We start from the raw sequence: 15,281 nt of genomic DNA on the forward strand, positions 1-15,281 counted from the left end.
AAGCCCTGAAATTACACGTGCTTGCTGTCACACACTCCCGCGTGACTAATGAAGCGATGATGCTCTGCTGTTTTCACCCCAAAGAAACATCTCAGCTGCCATGCAAATGGTGTGGAATGTTCTATTCCTGAAATAATTATCATTTCTGCAGCACATTACAGCTATTCGCACAGCACTTAACAGGTGTGATGTGGCACAAACTGCTGCTTAGGCTCAAAACGATTTTTCAGAATTTTCAATATGACTCATTCACCCTGTTACTACTTTTTTTTTTCTTTTTCTTTTTTTTTTTTTTTCTCCACAAAGTACCAACATGAGAATCCCCTTCTCTATGTGTCTATTTATGTATGACAGGGGTGATGGCTTTGCTAAGGCAGCTTAGCAAACTTTAGCTACTGCTGCCCAGTCCATTGCATTTGTCCAGGGTCTTTGGCTGCCTGGTAGGAACATCTGGAGCATCCTGAGCTCTCCAGGAAAATGGCCTGTTATTGTCCTGGTAGGAGCTCTCAAAAGTCAGCTAGTCCAAAATTGCAAGGGTCTCCTAGCATTTTGGTCTCAAGCACCCAGAAATTGAGGACCCAAGAGAGAACATCATTTTTCTCTGAGCACCAGTTTCTATGCAAGTAAAGTGTGAATACTCACACTTGTCTTCCTTCACAGGATGTTTATATTGTGCAAGAGTAGAAACTGTACTTGCTTAGATCCTTCTCTATGCCTTAATGAACAGAGTACCAATGCCTTCAGAGGTATCTTGTTAGCGATGTGGATTCTTGAAGACTCGCTGGTGTTCTTACAGCCCATCCGCACTCAGCATACAAATATTGTAAAGAATGGCTTTGGGAACTGGGAAAGAATAAACTCTTAAAATGTACTGAATGGGCTCAGCAAGTCTAGGTATGGGCAAAACACCCACTGACCTGATCGATGTATGGCTGAATGCGTTATGAACTCCTTGCTAGCACGTGTTCTACTTTTGTCTAGTGCTCTCCACTGCACTTTGGACCATTTAATACTCAAACGTTAAAGCAGTTGCTAACCTTATATCCCATAGCAAGAACCCACTGCGGCTTGTCTCAGTAGAAACACATTCAAAGACTCACTAAATGTGTATGGCTGTCTGCAAGATCACATTTAAGTTGGCCTGAGAACTGCAAATTGTGTAGTGTTAAATGTAAAAAAGGACTTGAGCAATGCAGCTCACAGATCATTTCTAATGCTATGGATGACTCAGTAAAGCTGAGTGGGAGAACCAGAGAGGTCTGAATCACCGCTTTTTCCTCTTCTCTGAAGCACTATTATCTCTATGCAAATATTTTCCAGTCTCAAAGCTATCATAGCCCAGTGGTGGAGAACACACACCTCATTCCCAATCAGGAGCCAACTAGTTAATGAAAACTCACTGCTGCTTCATGTTTGGCTTATGTAGAAATTAGTTAATTAATCTTGTAATCCTGGGATTTGAGATGTATTTGGAGAGACAGTGAGCTCCATTTCATGATTTTGCAGAAGCCATGTATTATCCAGCTCTTTCGATTGTTCAGGCTGTTGTATGAGATGTTTGAGAAATGCAGCTGTGGTGTCTGAGTATAAACGTAAAAAAAAAAAAAAAAAAAAAAAAAAAAAAAGCAAAATTGAAGTGCAGAGAAGAATGAAAGAGTTTGGGATCCCAGTGCTCTATCAGATGGATCTACATCTTTCTGGTGACTTCTGTGGGCTCTGAACAGAAACCTGAGCGACATGTGGGAAGACCTTCACACCTTTGAAAAGTAGATTGAGGACTTTTATCTGCTAAGGGCTGATCTGGAGGACCACCAACTTTCTGCATTTTACTTACGCCAACTGATAACAAGCATTTGCACATCGCGTATACTTGATTGATCCTTTCATACCCTGCTATATCTTTTTATGTCTAGTATTTTTGGTTTACTAGCTAGGCTGATAATAATAAAACTATACACAAAGCTAAATAAAAGTTGAGTGAAAATAATTAAATAAAAACTAAAACCCCCAAGGATTTCTGATTTTTATATTCCCAAAATGTAATAACGAAGAAAACAATATACTGTACGTATATGTTCAGTATAAGTACTGAAAGTACCACAAAATATCTGGCATCCAACTGAAAAGATGGTTTCAAAATTTTGCAAACAACACTACCAGAATTCTGTAGAGGAGATATTAAGTTAGGATTTCTCACATAAAGTTGGTGATGTACCTAGTTGTGCATTGTGTATAGCGTAACAACCTGGAGTTGCAGAACTCAACTGACATATGTAATAGGATCAAAATGATGACTGCAACACTTTTCTTATTTCCTGCAAGTTGGTTTCATTTACAGAATTTAGAATCAGAAAAGAGCCATGTGAGCCTGTCAAGTTTATATATATATATATATATATTATTATTGTTGTTGTTGTTGTTATTATTTTCCACAAGCAACTTAATGCTTTATGCTAATAATTTATTTCAGGCTAAGAAAAACATCACAGAAGATCAAAATTATCGTCTGTCACAGAAATCCATGTGCATATGTATTCCTTGAAGGAAGCTGTAGCAGCCGTAAGAATTGAATGCTGGCTCTCTTGACAAGACTGGCAGACTTAGAAATTGAAAGATATTGAAGATATATGAAACACGAGAGGCTTCAAGGTTCCTGGAATACATGCAGCCCATGGAGCCTCAGTCCTGGTTAGACGTGCTTTCAAAGCAGAGCACTTTGGTGCTGCCTTAACCTCTCCTGCTTTGCACAAAATAATAATAATAATAATAATAAAAAATCTTGCCTGGATTTGATAGTAAAGTCAGCAGAAAGCAGCCAGTACAAGCAGTGCTATGGATGTGAGCACAGATTCTGCTGTCACCAATCTTGGCAGTTGTGTGTAGTTCAGAAAGGACACAGTCAATGTTACTCAAAATAATCCCTCACTGGCTTCCCTCTGCCCTTCTGGGTGCTCACAGAGACAAGCAAATACAGGGTGGTTGCCCTATTTCATGCAGTTAATTGAGAAATAATGGCACCTTGCTCTAGCACAAACTGGTATGGGGATGCCCACGAGTCCATGCGCCACATGGGGGAAATGCAGCCCCAGCTCAGATTTGGAGTTGTCACCTGTTCAGGGCTTGGCTTGGCTTGGCTAACTGGGGCTCTCCAGGCTAGGTGCTGCTTGCTCAGTGTAACTCTGCAAAACTATGTTACCCTAACTGGAGAATAAACAAATAAATAAAATTGAAAAGTAAAGGAAGCAAAAATTATCTCTGGGAAAACGACAGACTTGGCGGAGTGTAATAATTTCATTCCCTAGTCCTCAATTCCCATTTCGTCTGCCTTACTGAAAAATTTTCCAGACAATGACCTGATATAGATTTCATAAACTTGTGCTCACTAAAATAATGAGAAGTCTATAATTACAAATAGGAACATGATACCAATTTCTGTTGGGCCTTCACCTGTCTCCTCCAGACCTGTAGACTGGTGACTTTTGGTTGACTTTTGCAAGCAGCCAGATAAACCTTCACCTATCTACAACTTTTCTGGGGGGGAGCTTTTATGAGCAGCCTACAAACGAGGACTAGTATCAGGACTAGTATCAGGAATAGCATAGACAGCAGGGCTAGGGAAATGATTGTCCCCCCATACTCTGCTCTGGTGAGGCCGCATGCACCCCAAGTACTGTGTGAAGTTTTGGGCCCCTTGCTACAAGAAGGACATCAAGGCCTTGGAGTGAGTCCAGAGAAGGGCGATGAAGCTGGTGAGGGGTCTGGAATGCAAATCCTGTGAGGAGCGGCTGAGGGAACTGGGGGTGTTTGGTCTGGAGAAGAGGAGGCTCAGGGGAGACCTTATTGATCGCTACAGCTACCTGAAAGGAAGGTGTGGGGTGCTGGGGGTCAGCCTCTTCTCACAGGTACCTAGTGATAGGACTAGAGGGAATGGCCTCAAGTTGCACCAGGGGAGGTTTAGTTTGGGAATTAGGAGACATTTCTTCTTAGAAAGAACAGTCAGGCGTTGGGATGGGTTGCCCAGGGAGGTGGTGGCATCACCATCCTTGGGGGTGTTCAAGGAAAGGTTGGACGTGGTGCTTGGGTACATGGTTTAGTGCGTGACATCGGTGGTAGGGGGGTGGTTGGACCAGATGATCTTGTCGGTCTTTTCCAACCTCAATGGTTGTATGATTCTGTGAGGAGGACTCTGCAGCATGTTCCTCCTGGGGAGCGGCCGCATCCCTGCGGAAATGCAGGAGCGCCCTGAGGCAGATGGTACCCTGAGGCACCCTGATGCGCCCCCCGCGCGCCCGCACCCTCCGAGGGCACCAGAGGGGCGGAGCCACCAGGCAGCGTCAGCCAATGGAAAGGCGGGGGCGGGACACAGCCCTGCTGGGGGCGGGTTGGCGGCTCCGCCCCCTTCCCTCCCCCCGGCCTCCCTCCCTGCTGTCCCTGCCCCTCCCGCGGGCGGCCGTGCCCGACATGGCGGGGGCGCGGCGCTGAGCGCCCCCCCCACACCCCTTCCCCACTCCGCCCCCCCGCGACATGGCGGCGGCCGCCGCGCAGCTGAGGCAGCGGGGGATGCCGGGGCCCGCTGCGGGCCGCAGTCAGCGGGGGCTGCGTCCCCCTTCGCCCGGAGCAGCAGCAGTGGCGGTGGCGGGTTGCTGAGGGCTCGTCCCGTCCCGTCGCGTCCCGTCGCCATGCTGCCTGGCGTTGGGGTGTTCGGCACCGGGCTGACGGCGCGGGTGATCGTGCCGCTGCTGCAGGCGGAGGGCTTCGCCGTGAAGGCGCTGTGGGGCCGCACGGCCGAGGAGGCGGAGGAGCTGGCCGGGGAGCTGAGCGTGCCCTTCCACACCAGCCGCATCGACGAGGTGCTGCTGCACCACGACGTTGACTTGGTGTGCATCAACCTGCCGCCGCCGCTCACCCGCCAGGTGGCCGTCAAGACGCTGGGTGAGCTCCGCTTGGGGCTGGGGGGGGCGGGGAAAAAAAAAAAATAATAATAATAAAAAAAGAAATGCGATCGCCGCGCACGAGGGGATCCGGGTGCTTTGTGCCCCGCTGGGTGTTGCGGATGGGGAAGGGGGAGCCGGGGTTTAGGGGGTGATGGACAACAAAAGGAAGGTGGCACTGCGACATGCACACACATCCCCAGCAGCGCCTGCCCCCCGCAGCTGCCAGCTGCATGCCTTGCACGGGGTAGGATGTGGGCAGAGACACGCGGGGAAATCGTGAAACAGCGATTAACCACGCCGTAACACGCCACACACGGCGTTTTTTTAGAGCGCATACTCAAAGGATTGTCACATCCAGACCGATCGGCACCTCTCTCCCCCAGCTATTTCAGAGGTGGTTTGTCTTACTGCTTGATTTCTGAATTCAGGCCCTGGGTCTGTGAAAATGCAAGTTCTTGCGTGTTGGCACAGAGACAAGCAAGGGGTGAGAGTGGTGGTCCTCCAGTTGCTGCAAGGAGTCCTCACGGCTCCCGCTCCTGCTTTGTGCTTCACGCCTCAGGAACCGGGGAGCGAGGGGTTTGCTTTGAGCCCCGGGATTTGACATTTCGAGGGGAGAAGTGCAATGCATTCATCAAGTGGGAAGGGTTCAAAATCCTCGGGTAAGGAGGGGCAATGCTGTCTGTCCTCTGCTGAGGAAAACAAAAGCTGGAAAAACGTTAGTTTCTATCATAAGGAAAGGATGTGGGTCTTTTTTTTTTTTTTAAAAAAAAAAAAAGCAAACTTGTTTTTTGTTTGCTTTTCTCTTGAGGTTTCACGCAAGAGGCATGGTATGGCAGCTAGTGATAGCGATGGCACATGATCAGGGAAACCAAAGGTTTTACTCACAGAGTGAGGCTTCAGGAGGACTGAAAATGATGTCCTGCATTGCAGCAGAAAAGACGGAAGAAAGGCGTGGATAATTTGTTGATACACCCTGGTCTGGGTTACATGTGGACAGAGGCATATCTGGCTTGCGAGGACACAGGGCCCAATTCTTTTTTTTTTTTTTTTTAATTTATTTTCTAACCCGTATTTTACTTTTTAAAGTGACTTGTTGCCCAGAGCTGTATTTTCGTGCGGGGCAGTTTCACTATCAAAAGGAAAAAGCACAGGGAAGCAGCTGCTGGTGTCTCCATTGTGTGTCTGTGTTTGCACGGTGAATTTTCAGCCCTTTCAGCTCACCGGCCTATTTCGGGTGCTGGAGGTAGCAGTGGGGCCGAGTAGGTGTCCATGCAGCTGTGTGTGTGGGCTTGGACGATGCCACAGGAAGCACGCGGTTGCTCCGTTTTCACTACCATGTCAGATGTGTAGGCAGGTATTGCTGCTGTAAATGTGTTTTAGGCATGCTGCTAAAACACACAAGTGTGAATAACAACCCTAGCTGAGGAAGTCCCCAAAATATCCCTTCCTGGTAGCTGAGAGGTAGAAAATGGGGGGAAATAGGGCTTTAAATTTGGAATGTTAACTTTTCCTCTAGCATCTTCTGCTCATCTCTGTTAGAAACAGGCTCCCAAGCAGGGTCTGGCTCTGTTCTGCAGTGCTTAGCAGCTAGACCAGCGCTGGGCAAGTTCAAGAGAACACCTGAAATGAAGGGTTGTTTTGGACAATGACCCAAAGGAAAAGGAAAACCTGTGGCATTTTATGTGAAAGGCACTGGTGTTCTCTGCTGCTTCTCTGTGAAAGGAATCTAATTCCTGTTTGCTTTTACAAGATGGGGCTATCAGAGCCTTTCTCTTTCCTGCCTGTGGTCTGTCCAGCTTGCTAGGAGTTACTCTGTGTGTTGCTGTTTGTTCTAATTCCCTGTACTTGTGGCAGATGGGTGCTCGCATAATGCAAAGCTGATGTCCCAGTTGACTTGCTGCTTGGTGGTGGAGAAACATTTGGGTGAGCACAGAAAACAGTCTGAGTGTTTGAGTAAGGGTGTTTTTTCTCCTCTCTCTGGGTAGAAACGTTTGGAACGTTTGCCAGCAATGGCCTGCTTTTCCCATGCCTGTGTGCATCAGCAATACATCTGGGTCCCAAGCCTGACCAGAAATGGGGGATGTGTTTGCAAGCAAAGATAAAATATGTCACCAGGATCCTTACTTGTGTTTAGCATCTGAAGAGGTCCTGGTTCAGATGATAGTATCAGTCTGATTCACCTCATGCAAAATTGTCAACACGTAAAATTTCTCAGTGGAATCTCTCCCTCTGCCCCTGTTCACTTAAATACGACTTCAGATCCTGACTGAAACTTGCTCTTTGTGGCTAAATACCTGCTGCATCACATGAAATGGTTTGCTGCAGGTAGTCCTGAGAAGTCATTGATGATATTTCATCTTTAAGTTTTAGGGGAAGTTGCAGCCATCTCTGTGCTTCTGGTTGCATTGGTGCTTAAGTCAAGTCAAGTCAACTGAAGAGAATTTATTCCAGAGGTTCATGTAAATGTTTCTGGGGAGCAAATGTTTTGCTTTTTGGGAGAACCAAACGCCAGATGTTCTTCAGGCATGTCTCTGGAGCTGTTACCCTGTTGACTGTGGTTTTGCTTCCTGTCTCATCTTAAGTCATGGGCAAAAATGCTAAGTTATGTCTTGAATATTCACTGTACCTATTCATAGCTGTGTCTACACAGTGTTATCTTTTGAAATGTTTTTATCGTTGTAGTGACAGGTAGGAACCCTTTCTACCTGTGGACTGTGCAGGCAGGATATGACTTTCCCTGACCATCAGAGTGTGATCCTCTTAAGGACAATCCCTTAAATTTGTTTGCTGACTGATGCTTTTTTAATTGATTGTGGTCATGAGGGAGCATCTTCATTTAGAGAGGAACATTAATTGTGCTGCTGGGATCCTTACTGTCCCATTAGCAGGCAAGCAGTAAAGGCCTGTTGTCAGGAAGGTGTTCATGAGAGCCCCATGTTGAAATGCTGGACCTCCCCCTGAAGTGGGAGGATCATCGGCTGCAGTGAAGTAATCCACAGATTTGATGTAATCTGTAATTCGTTTGCTCATTCCTTTGCACCTATACAAATCACTAAGAGGTTTCAGGGTTCTGGCTGTGGACCTGCTTTTGTGGTTCAGATTTTGTAAAGCGATAAGATGCTCTATTAAGGTAAAATACTACCACAATTATTTATTATTAATAGCTATGCAGTGTTTGTCCTGCAATACTGAGTTTAAATTTGACCTATCATCAGTGACATTGAGCAGAATGAGCTCTTGTGCTTGGAAGGCAGATGACTTTGCAGCATATTAAATGTGAATTATGGACATCTTATTGCAAAAGAAAAAGTCAGATGAAGTGCGGTCTATCTTTAATCTGCAGATCTAGGAAAGGCTACAATGCCTTTTTTGCACATGGCAGACATGAGAAAGTGACTCCAAAGATCGTGCTGGCAGGCAGCTACAAGCCTTCATCCCACTTGAGTGATGACCATGCATTTAAAAATATCCTTTTTTTTTTTTTTTTAAATGCAGAGGATAGTTCAGCTCTTTCTTTGCTGTTTTCTCTCTGTACAGCAGACTTTTAATTCCAGTGCTGTTCCTGTAAAACTCCCCTTGAGATGCTGTGGGATTGGGTACAAACTATTTTTTTTCCCGGCCTTCAAATCAAAGACACTTCTCCATTTTTTCCCAATTGTCTTGTTCTGTTTGGCATTTATTGTCATGAAATACAGTTCAGTTCTTGTGGCAGTAGTGTAGGCTGGATGCCCAGCATGGAGTGGACTGGGGTGCTGAACTTGCACTGCAATAATGCACCCAAATTTACCTAGACTAAGGAGCAGCCAGCTGCGATCCAAGTGCTTGCATTAAACCAGGTGAGGCTCTGTCAGAGAGTATCATGCCCTGCAGCTGTCTTGGCTGAAACAAATGCCTGCTTACGTTCTAGCCATGCTCCTACCTTTGACCAGCAATGCGGGGTGCATGGGCACCCTCCTTTCATCTGCTCCACTGCTGGGGCTCTGACCTTCAGCAGACGAGGGGACAGCTGTGGTAGCATCTGGAATTGCCAGTGTTTGGTTTGTCAGGCTTCATCAGACAGCCCACAGTCAGCATGGTAATATTTTGATGAGAAATCAGTCTTTTTTTTTTTTCTTTGAAGGGAGACTTTTTTATTTTTTATTTTTGTCGGCAAGGTCTTGAGGCTGCTATCTGCTTTTCTGTGCTTTGAACACTATTTGTCTCTCACTATTCAGGCCTTATGTTTGTGTTAGCAGTAGTGGCAAGTACACTATTTTTCCTGCTGTCTGCTGTTTGGAGATTAGCAGACACTAGAGCTATTTCCATCACAGGTCCTTTCAGAGCATCCTTGTCAGTGCTAACAGCAGCGCAGGAGTATTAGCAATGCCATCACATCTTGGTTTGGTGTTGAAAATGGCTGAAAGACTGATGTAGCTCTTCTAGGCACAGCTGCTGGTATGGCTGGCAAAAATCTGTCTGAAGTAGCCTTAGCTAGGAAAGGGCTGGAAATAACAAAACCATCTCCTATGATCAAAGCAGTTATTAGTGCTAAAAGCGTGCTTGTCATAGCGTAAACGTACGTACTTGTTGGCACAGCTGTGTTAGTGACGATCACCTCTTGGATTTCTCATACTGGCACAGTTTGTAGTGTCTATCACACAGGCAGCAGGTTGTATGATTCATTTTTTGGGTGAGCCATTTTTTGTTTGCAGAACTAAGTAAAGAGTTTAGTTAGCTTAGTTGCTTTTCTAAGTTAAAGACTGCTAACAAAACTGAAACTAAAGGTGTAAACCAGCTTTGGTCAAGTGGTAGCTTAGTGTTTTTCACGTTTAATTAAAATTACAGGAAAAGGTATGCTTATTTCAGTTCTGTTAAAAGAGGATTGTGCAATCATGTCTGCAGAGTGCACTGATACGGTTAAAATGGGACCATGGTATTGTGGATGCTGTTGAACAAGCAGAAAATGTGTAACAGGGTTTTCTTCTATGAGAAGATACTTTTATACAGCTACAGCTGTGCTGGGGCTAAATATTATAAGTGTTTAACTTCTGGCATAAAGTATTGTGTCCCTTGCTGATGGAGCCCTATAACACAGAAAACAGATCTTTTATTATTATTTTTTCTTATTCACTTGGCATTGTGCCTTTTCTTTGATCTGTAGTGGCCGCCGTAGCACCTGCTGGGGTATTGGGTTATCTGGTCCCTCCCCACGCCCTTATCTCAGTGACTTTATGTTGCTGGGTTTTGGGACTTTTAGTGGTGTGTGGTCTAAGTCAAGAATGAGGGACTTCTCTTGAGTGAGAGCTCTGCGGATGAAGGACTTGGTCCTGCCTCTGTTGTTTTGAGCTTCAGGAGAATGTTAAATAGAAGATTTAAGAAGCAATGTGTAGATGAATGCAGAGAAAGGAAAATATGCTGGGCAAATAAAATCACAGAATTGCCAAGCTTCCCAGTGTTGCTCCCACCACTGAAGCACTCTTAGGCTTAAGACAGGCTCAACATAGCAAGAGATTTGCTATGCAACTCCAGGCACAGGTAGCTGAGCTTAAACACTTTGTACTGTCTACTTATTTGAGAGCTAGGTAAGTCGTGCTGAGGCCTACTGCAACTTACTGTCCTTTTCTCTGTGAGTGTGGTACATTTTGCCCACATAGCAGCAATGGTGGCAAAGTCCTGAGGATTAAAATAGAGTTAAATTTTGAAGGCAGCCAGGACTGGTATTTTCTGTGGGCTGCTGCAGTACACCACCACCCTTCACTGTTATCAGTTCGCCACAGCATTATCCGTAGTTGCTTAGAATTGTTCTGGTTTCCTCAAACCACCAAAGCAGAAGCGTTTACCCTAGTGTGTTTTGTTTATTATTCATACAAGAAGCCTGTAGCTCATATGAGTGAGCTGTCAAAGTCAGAGACTTAATTTACAAGGTCAGCATGCACGCATGTAACAAAACCACCCTCCCTACTGAAAATGATTTCAGGTCTTAAGTCTTGATTTAAACAAATTGATTTAAACAGCTATGTAATTAAACAGGAACAATCTCTTGTGTAGGTTCACCAGATTGATTTAAGGCCTGGTCTGCACATGGATTTTGTACCAGTATAATTATGACTGCGAAGGGTATGATTTCTTTAATGTAATAATTGTTGCATGGCCATTAGAAGTCCATCTGGTGTGAATGCTGCTCTACAGGCATGGCTGTTACTCCCTTTCCTACGTAGGTGCAAATTGTTGGTTGCATATACGTGTGTACTATCCTGCTGGTGTGACTTTGTCCACCTGTCACTGTACTGGTACATTTTAAGGCCAGCTTTTAAAAATTATCTGCATGCAGAACTTAAATGCACCCCAAGTAACTTCTCAGGTGATACAAAATTAGGAGGAGCTGTTGACTCCCTTCGGGGTGGAGAGGCCTTGCAAAGAGATCTAGATAAATTAGAGGGCTGGGCAATCCCAAACTGCATGAAATGTAACAAGTGCTGGATTCTGCACCTGGGACAAGACAACCCTGGATCTACATACAGACTCGGGGATGTGAAGCAGGAGGAGCAGTCCCATGGAAAGGGATCTGGGGGTTCTGGTCAGTGGCAAGTTGAATATGAGCCAGCAGCTTGCCCTGGCAGCCAAAAAGGCCAGACATGTCTTGGGTTCAGCAAGCACAACATTGCTGGCTGGTTGAGGGAAGGGATTGTCTCTCTCTACTCTGTGCTGGTGTGGCCTCACCTCAAGCACTGTGTGCAGTTTTGGGTGCCACAGGATAAGCAGGATATAAAACTGTTAGAGACTGTCCAAAGGAGCACAACAAAGATGGTAAAGGATCTAGAGGGAAAGATGTATGAGGAGCAGCTAAAGTCACAACAACAGCTTGGTTTGTTCAGCCCCGAGCAGAGAAGGCCGAGGGGAGGCCTCATGGCGGCCTGCAGCTCCCTCATGAGGGGAGCGGAGGGGCAGGCGCTGAGCTCTGCTCTCTGGGGACAGCGACAGTACCCGAGGGAATGGCAAGGAGCTGGGACAGGGGAGAGTCAGGCTGGGGGTTAGGGAAAGGTGCTGCACCCAGAGGGTGGTCGGGCACTGGCACAGGGCAGCGGTCACAGCACCGACCCTGCTGGAGTTCAAGAAGCATTTGGACAATGCTCTGAGACTTAGGCATTTGATTTTTAGGTAGCCTAGCGTGGAGCTAGGAGTTGGACTGTATAATACTTGTGAGTCCCTTCCAGCTCAGGATATTCTGTGATTCTATGAGCCATGCTCCATATAAAGGCTGATGATGCATCAGTTCAGGTGATGTATTCTTGTGGACACTGGGAGGAAAACAGTTTGGCTTTTGTATTGCTGTGAATTTGGAGGCCTTTGAGTGGTAGCCCCCAAAGGGTTTATAATTTTTTCCTGTGTTTGTTCAGGCTGTGTAGTGCAGTGTGGCTGCACTAAGAATATGATGATGACGAACAGGGTTCACTCTACTGCAAAACTGGTGCTGAACGCCCTTATCCCTCCAGCATTGCACATGGTAATTGTAAACATAATGAAGCTGAAAAGTTGTCCTCTATCCTTGAGCGCTATGGGTGCCTGCAGTAGCTGCAGTGGAACTGGCATCCAGGGTAGCAGAAATACAGATGTCACATTGGACGCAGGTCTGCAATCTGATTCACAGGCTAACAGGAATTTCATGGCATCGTCATGGACAGGATCACGGGAGAGAATGAGGGTATACCCCCCTCTGCTCTGCTGGAAGGAGCAGCCTTCATTTCAGCACAGCCAGGGCTAATGTTGAAAGTTGTTTATCAGGCACGACTCCTGAGTCTGAGCATGGTGATGAGCACGGAAAATGAGAACGTAGTCTGAGGAACTTGCAAATGAGGCAAGTAAATGGGTCTAACGATTGGTAGTAATATAAGAATAAACATAATGATTTGACACAGGGAGCAAAATTATTTTGGCCATTTGCTACTGTGCTACCATGCAACTTCAGGGTAAAAAACAGTGCCTTCAATTCCATCGCGGCAGCTATCACAGCTTTAGTGAAGCAGATGGGGGTGAAAAAAAGGTAGCAGCTTTGTTTTGCATTCTGATGTTTCCATAGCTTTTATCAGTAATAAAGACCCTTGTTCTGGCACTTCCTTGCAGTGAGTGTTTGGCAGCCTCTAGTGCTTTGGTCATTATTTGCCAGGAAATGCCCAGAAGGCAGGTCATAGTTGAATTAAATACTGTCTCTAGGGTGCTGGGCTTCACACAGCTAATGAGAAGCCTTAATATAGAGAGCTTTTTCAAATCCAAATAGAGTCAAGCAAGGACAGAGAACCATAAAATAGTAGTTACCCTTGCTGTGCTGAAGTGACATTGCTTAAAAACGTGAAACAAAAGGCTAGACCAAGCATTCAATTTCTTCTCTTGGTATCTATTTATGTCTGTGTAATGCACGCATATGTAGATCTATATGCATAAAAATAAATTACATTCAGGTGAAAAATATTTAAATTTTAAATTCCTGGAAGTCCCTCCTATTCCTTCACTTCCTCAGTCCATACGACACAATGCAATTGTTACTGGTTTATGTGAGGATAGGAAAGAGGAGACAAAATTGCTTAGAGAACATCTGGAAAGTCATTAGGTATCAACAGTGCTAGCCAAGCTCCTGTACATTAAAATAAATGGCAGAAACATGTCTGTGAAATATGTATTTAACATCTCAGATTCTAATCTTGGTTACTCCACTTTGAATGCAAGTAAAGTTCTGCTGGATCAAAGGAAATAGTTGATGTTACAGAGAACCCACGGTGGTCTGAAATAAAAATCTAACCACGCAGCAGGGAGGGGAGGTTGGCCTTGCAGAACTGTGTCCTCTGAACAAAGGCATGTGTCCACTTAGGAAGTGATTGGTGGCAGTCTTGGAACACTGTTCTGCAAATTTTTGCTTACTTCAGTAGTCTCCTTGAAGATAAAATCACAGATTCCTTACAGGGAATGTTTGTCAGGCATAATAATTCAAGTAAGTAGGAATTTGCTTGCAAACTTCTTTTGCACTGGTTCAACAATAACAACAACAACAACAACAAACATAGCTACATTTGTGCAATTCCACAGCTTGATATGGTTGTGCCTGTAGAACATGTTATGGTGACATTTCTGTAGGAGTAAAAAATAAGATGACCAGTATTTGGAGCAGAGGTGTGTGCCACACCTCCAGTATTTGAAGCAGAGGAATGTTAGCCACAGCCTCTGAAACTCAGTGGTTGAATGAGCGTGACAGGACTTCCTGAACTCCTTTGTGACTTGTTACTTGCTTTGAAGGAGCTTGAAATTTTAAGGTTGTGAAAGACACTTCATTGTTAAACAAGATGAGATGCCCTGATAAAGACTCATTTCGAAGGCAGAGGGCTAACTGTACTCCCCGAGATTAGCTTGTGGAAACAAGATAAAACATTTTCCAAATATATGCAAAGGTGTCCTGAGTTTGGTATCCTTGACGCATGGGCAGAGCTCATTACTGATGTTGCTGAGTAATTCTGCTTAAAAATTAGTGTCATGAGATGCTCCATTTGTGCGGATGACATCCTGCTTTGCTAGACTAGCAAAAGTACATTTGTACGTGGTCTGTGACTGCTGGCATAGTTTGAGAGGACCAAGGACTTGAAGTGTTAAGGCTGGCTGTAATTTTTGCTGGACTCCATTAATTTTTAGGAAAGAGTGTTTTGATCCATTGTGTGCCTAAAATGAGGAAAGTCTTACATGCTCATGAGCCATCTCACTTGCATGCAAGCCCAAGATTCAGTTGGCTTTCCGTGATACAAGCATGTGTTGCCAGCTCACGTTGAGTTTTCCATCAGCCAACACCCCTGATGGTTGAAAATAAGGTCAGTGCTTCTCTTGTTGCTGTCCTCTTTTAATGTGAATGGGGAGCTTTTGAAGAAACTACAGGAATTTTGTAGAGACTTCCTTTGTTTGGGAAGATTTGCAGCTGGCATTTAGTGATCCATGACTGTGTTCAGTTGTAGGATTGTGTCTGGCACTGCATATTCTGCAGGTTGTTACTGAAAGTAATCATTTTCCCAGTGTTGGGCCTTTATTCAACAGATGCTACAAAAATCGTATTAAGCCAGCTTGCTATGAACAGTGATGGCTCAGCAGCTGTGAGGTTTGTGTATTTATTTTTAATGAAGTACGGAGTTTCTCTTTGGTATATGTTATGACTCTGCATGCAGGGAAAACCTTTTCTTTAGCAAACATGTTGGGCCTTTCTGAGCTAGTGGGAGGAGCTGTTTTTTTTGGAAGACAGACTATAGCATACACGTACGTAACGTTTGCAAGTACAACCTTGAGCATTGTCTGAAGCCAGTGTGAACAAGTTCTGATTTGCAACTGCTGTTGAGCAGT

The 15,281-nt window shown here is 45.1% G+C and overlaps 1 protein-coding gene across 1 annotated transcript in view; it reads left to right on the plus strand.

Annotated features, from left to right (window-relative positions):
• The first annotated feature begins 4,676 nt into the window (after positions 1-4,676).
• GFOD1 (glucose-fructose oxidoreductase domain containing 1) overlaps positions 4,677-15,281 on the plus strand; it is a 63,514-nt gene continuing 52,909 nt past the window's right edge. The window contains exon 1 of the mRNA XM_032181022.1: positions 4,677-4,932. Within this exon, the coding sequence (XP_032036913.1) occupies positions 4,680-4,932 (253 nt within the window). The 5' untranslated portion in view covers positions 4,677-4,679. The remainder of the gene's footprint in view (positions 4,933-15,281) is intronic.

The sequence above is a fragment of the Aythya fuligula genome, chromosome 2 (genome assembly GCF_009819795.1).
Source record: "Aythya fuligula isolate bAytFul2 chromosome 2, bAytFul2.pri, whole genome shotgun sequence".
In the NCBI taxonomy this organism is placed as follows: Eukaryota; Metazoa; Chordata; class Aves; order Anseriformes; family Anatidae; genus Aythya; species Aythya fuligula.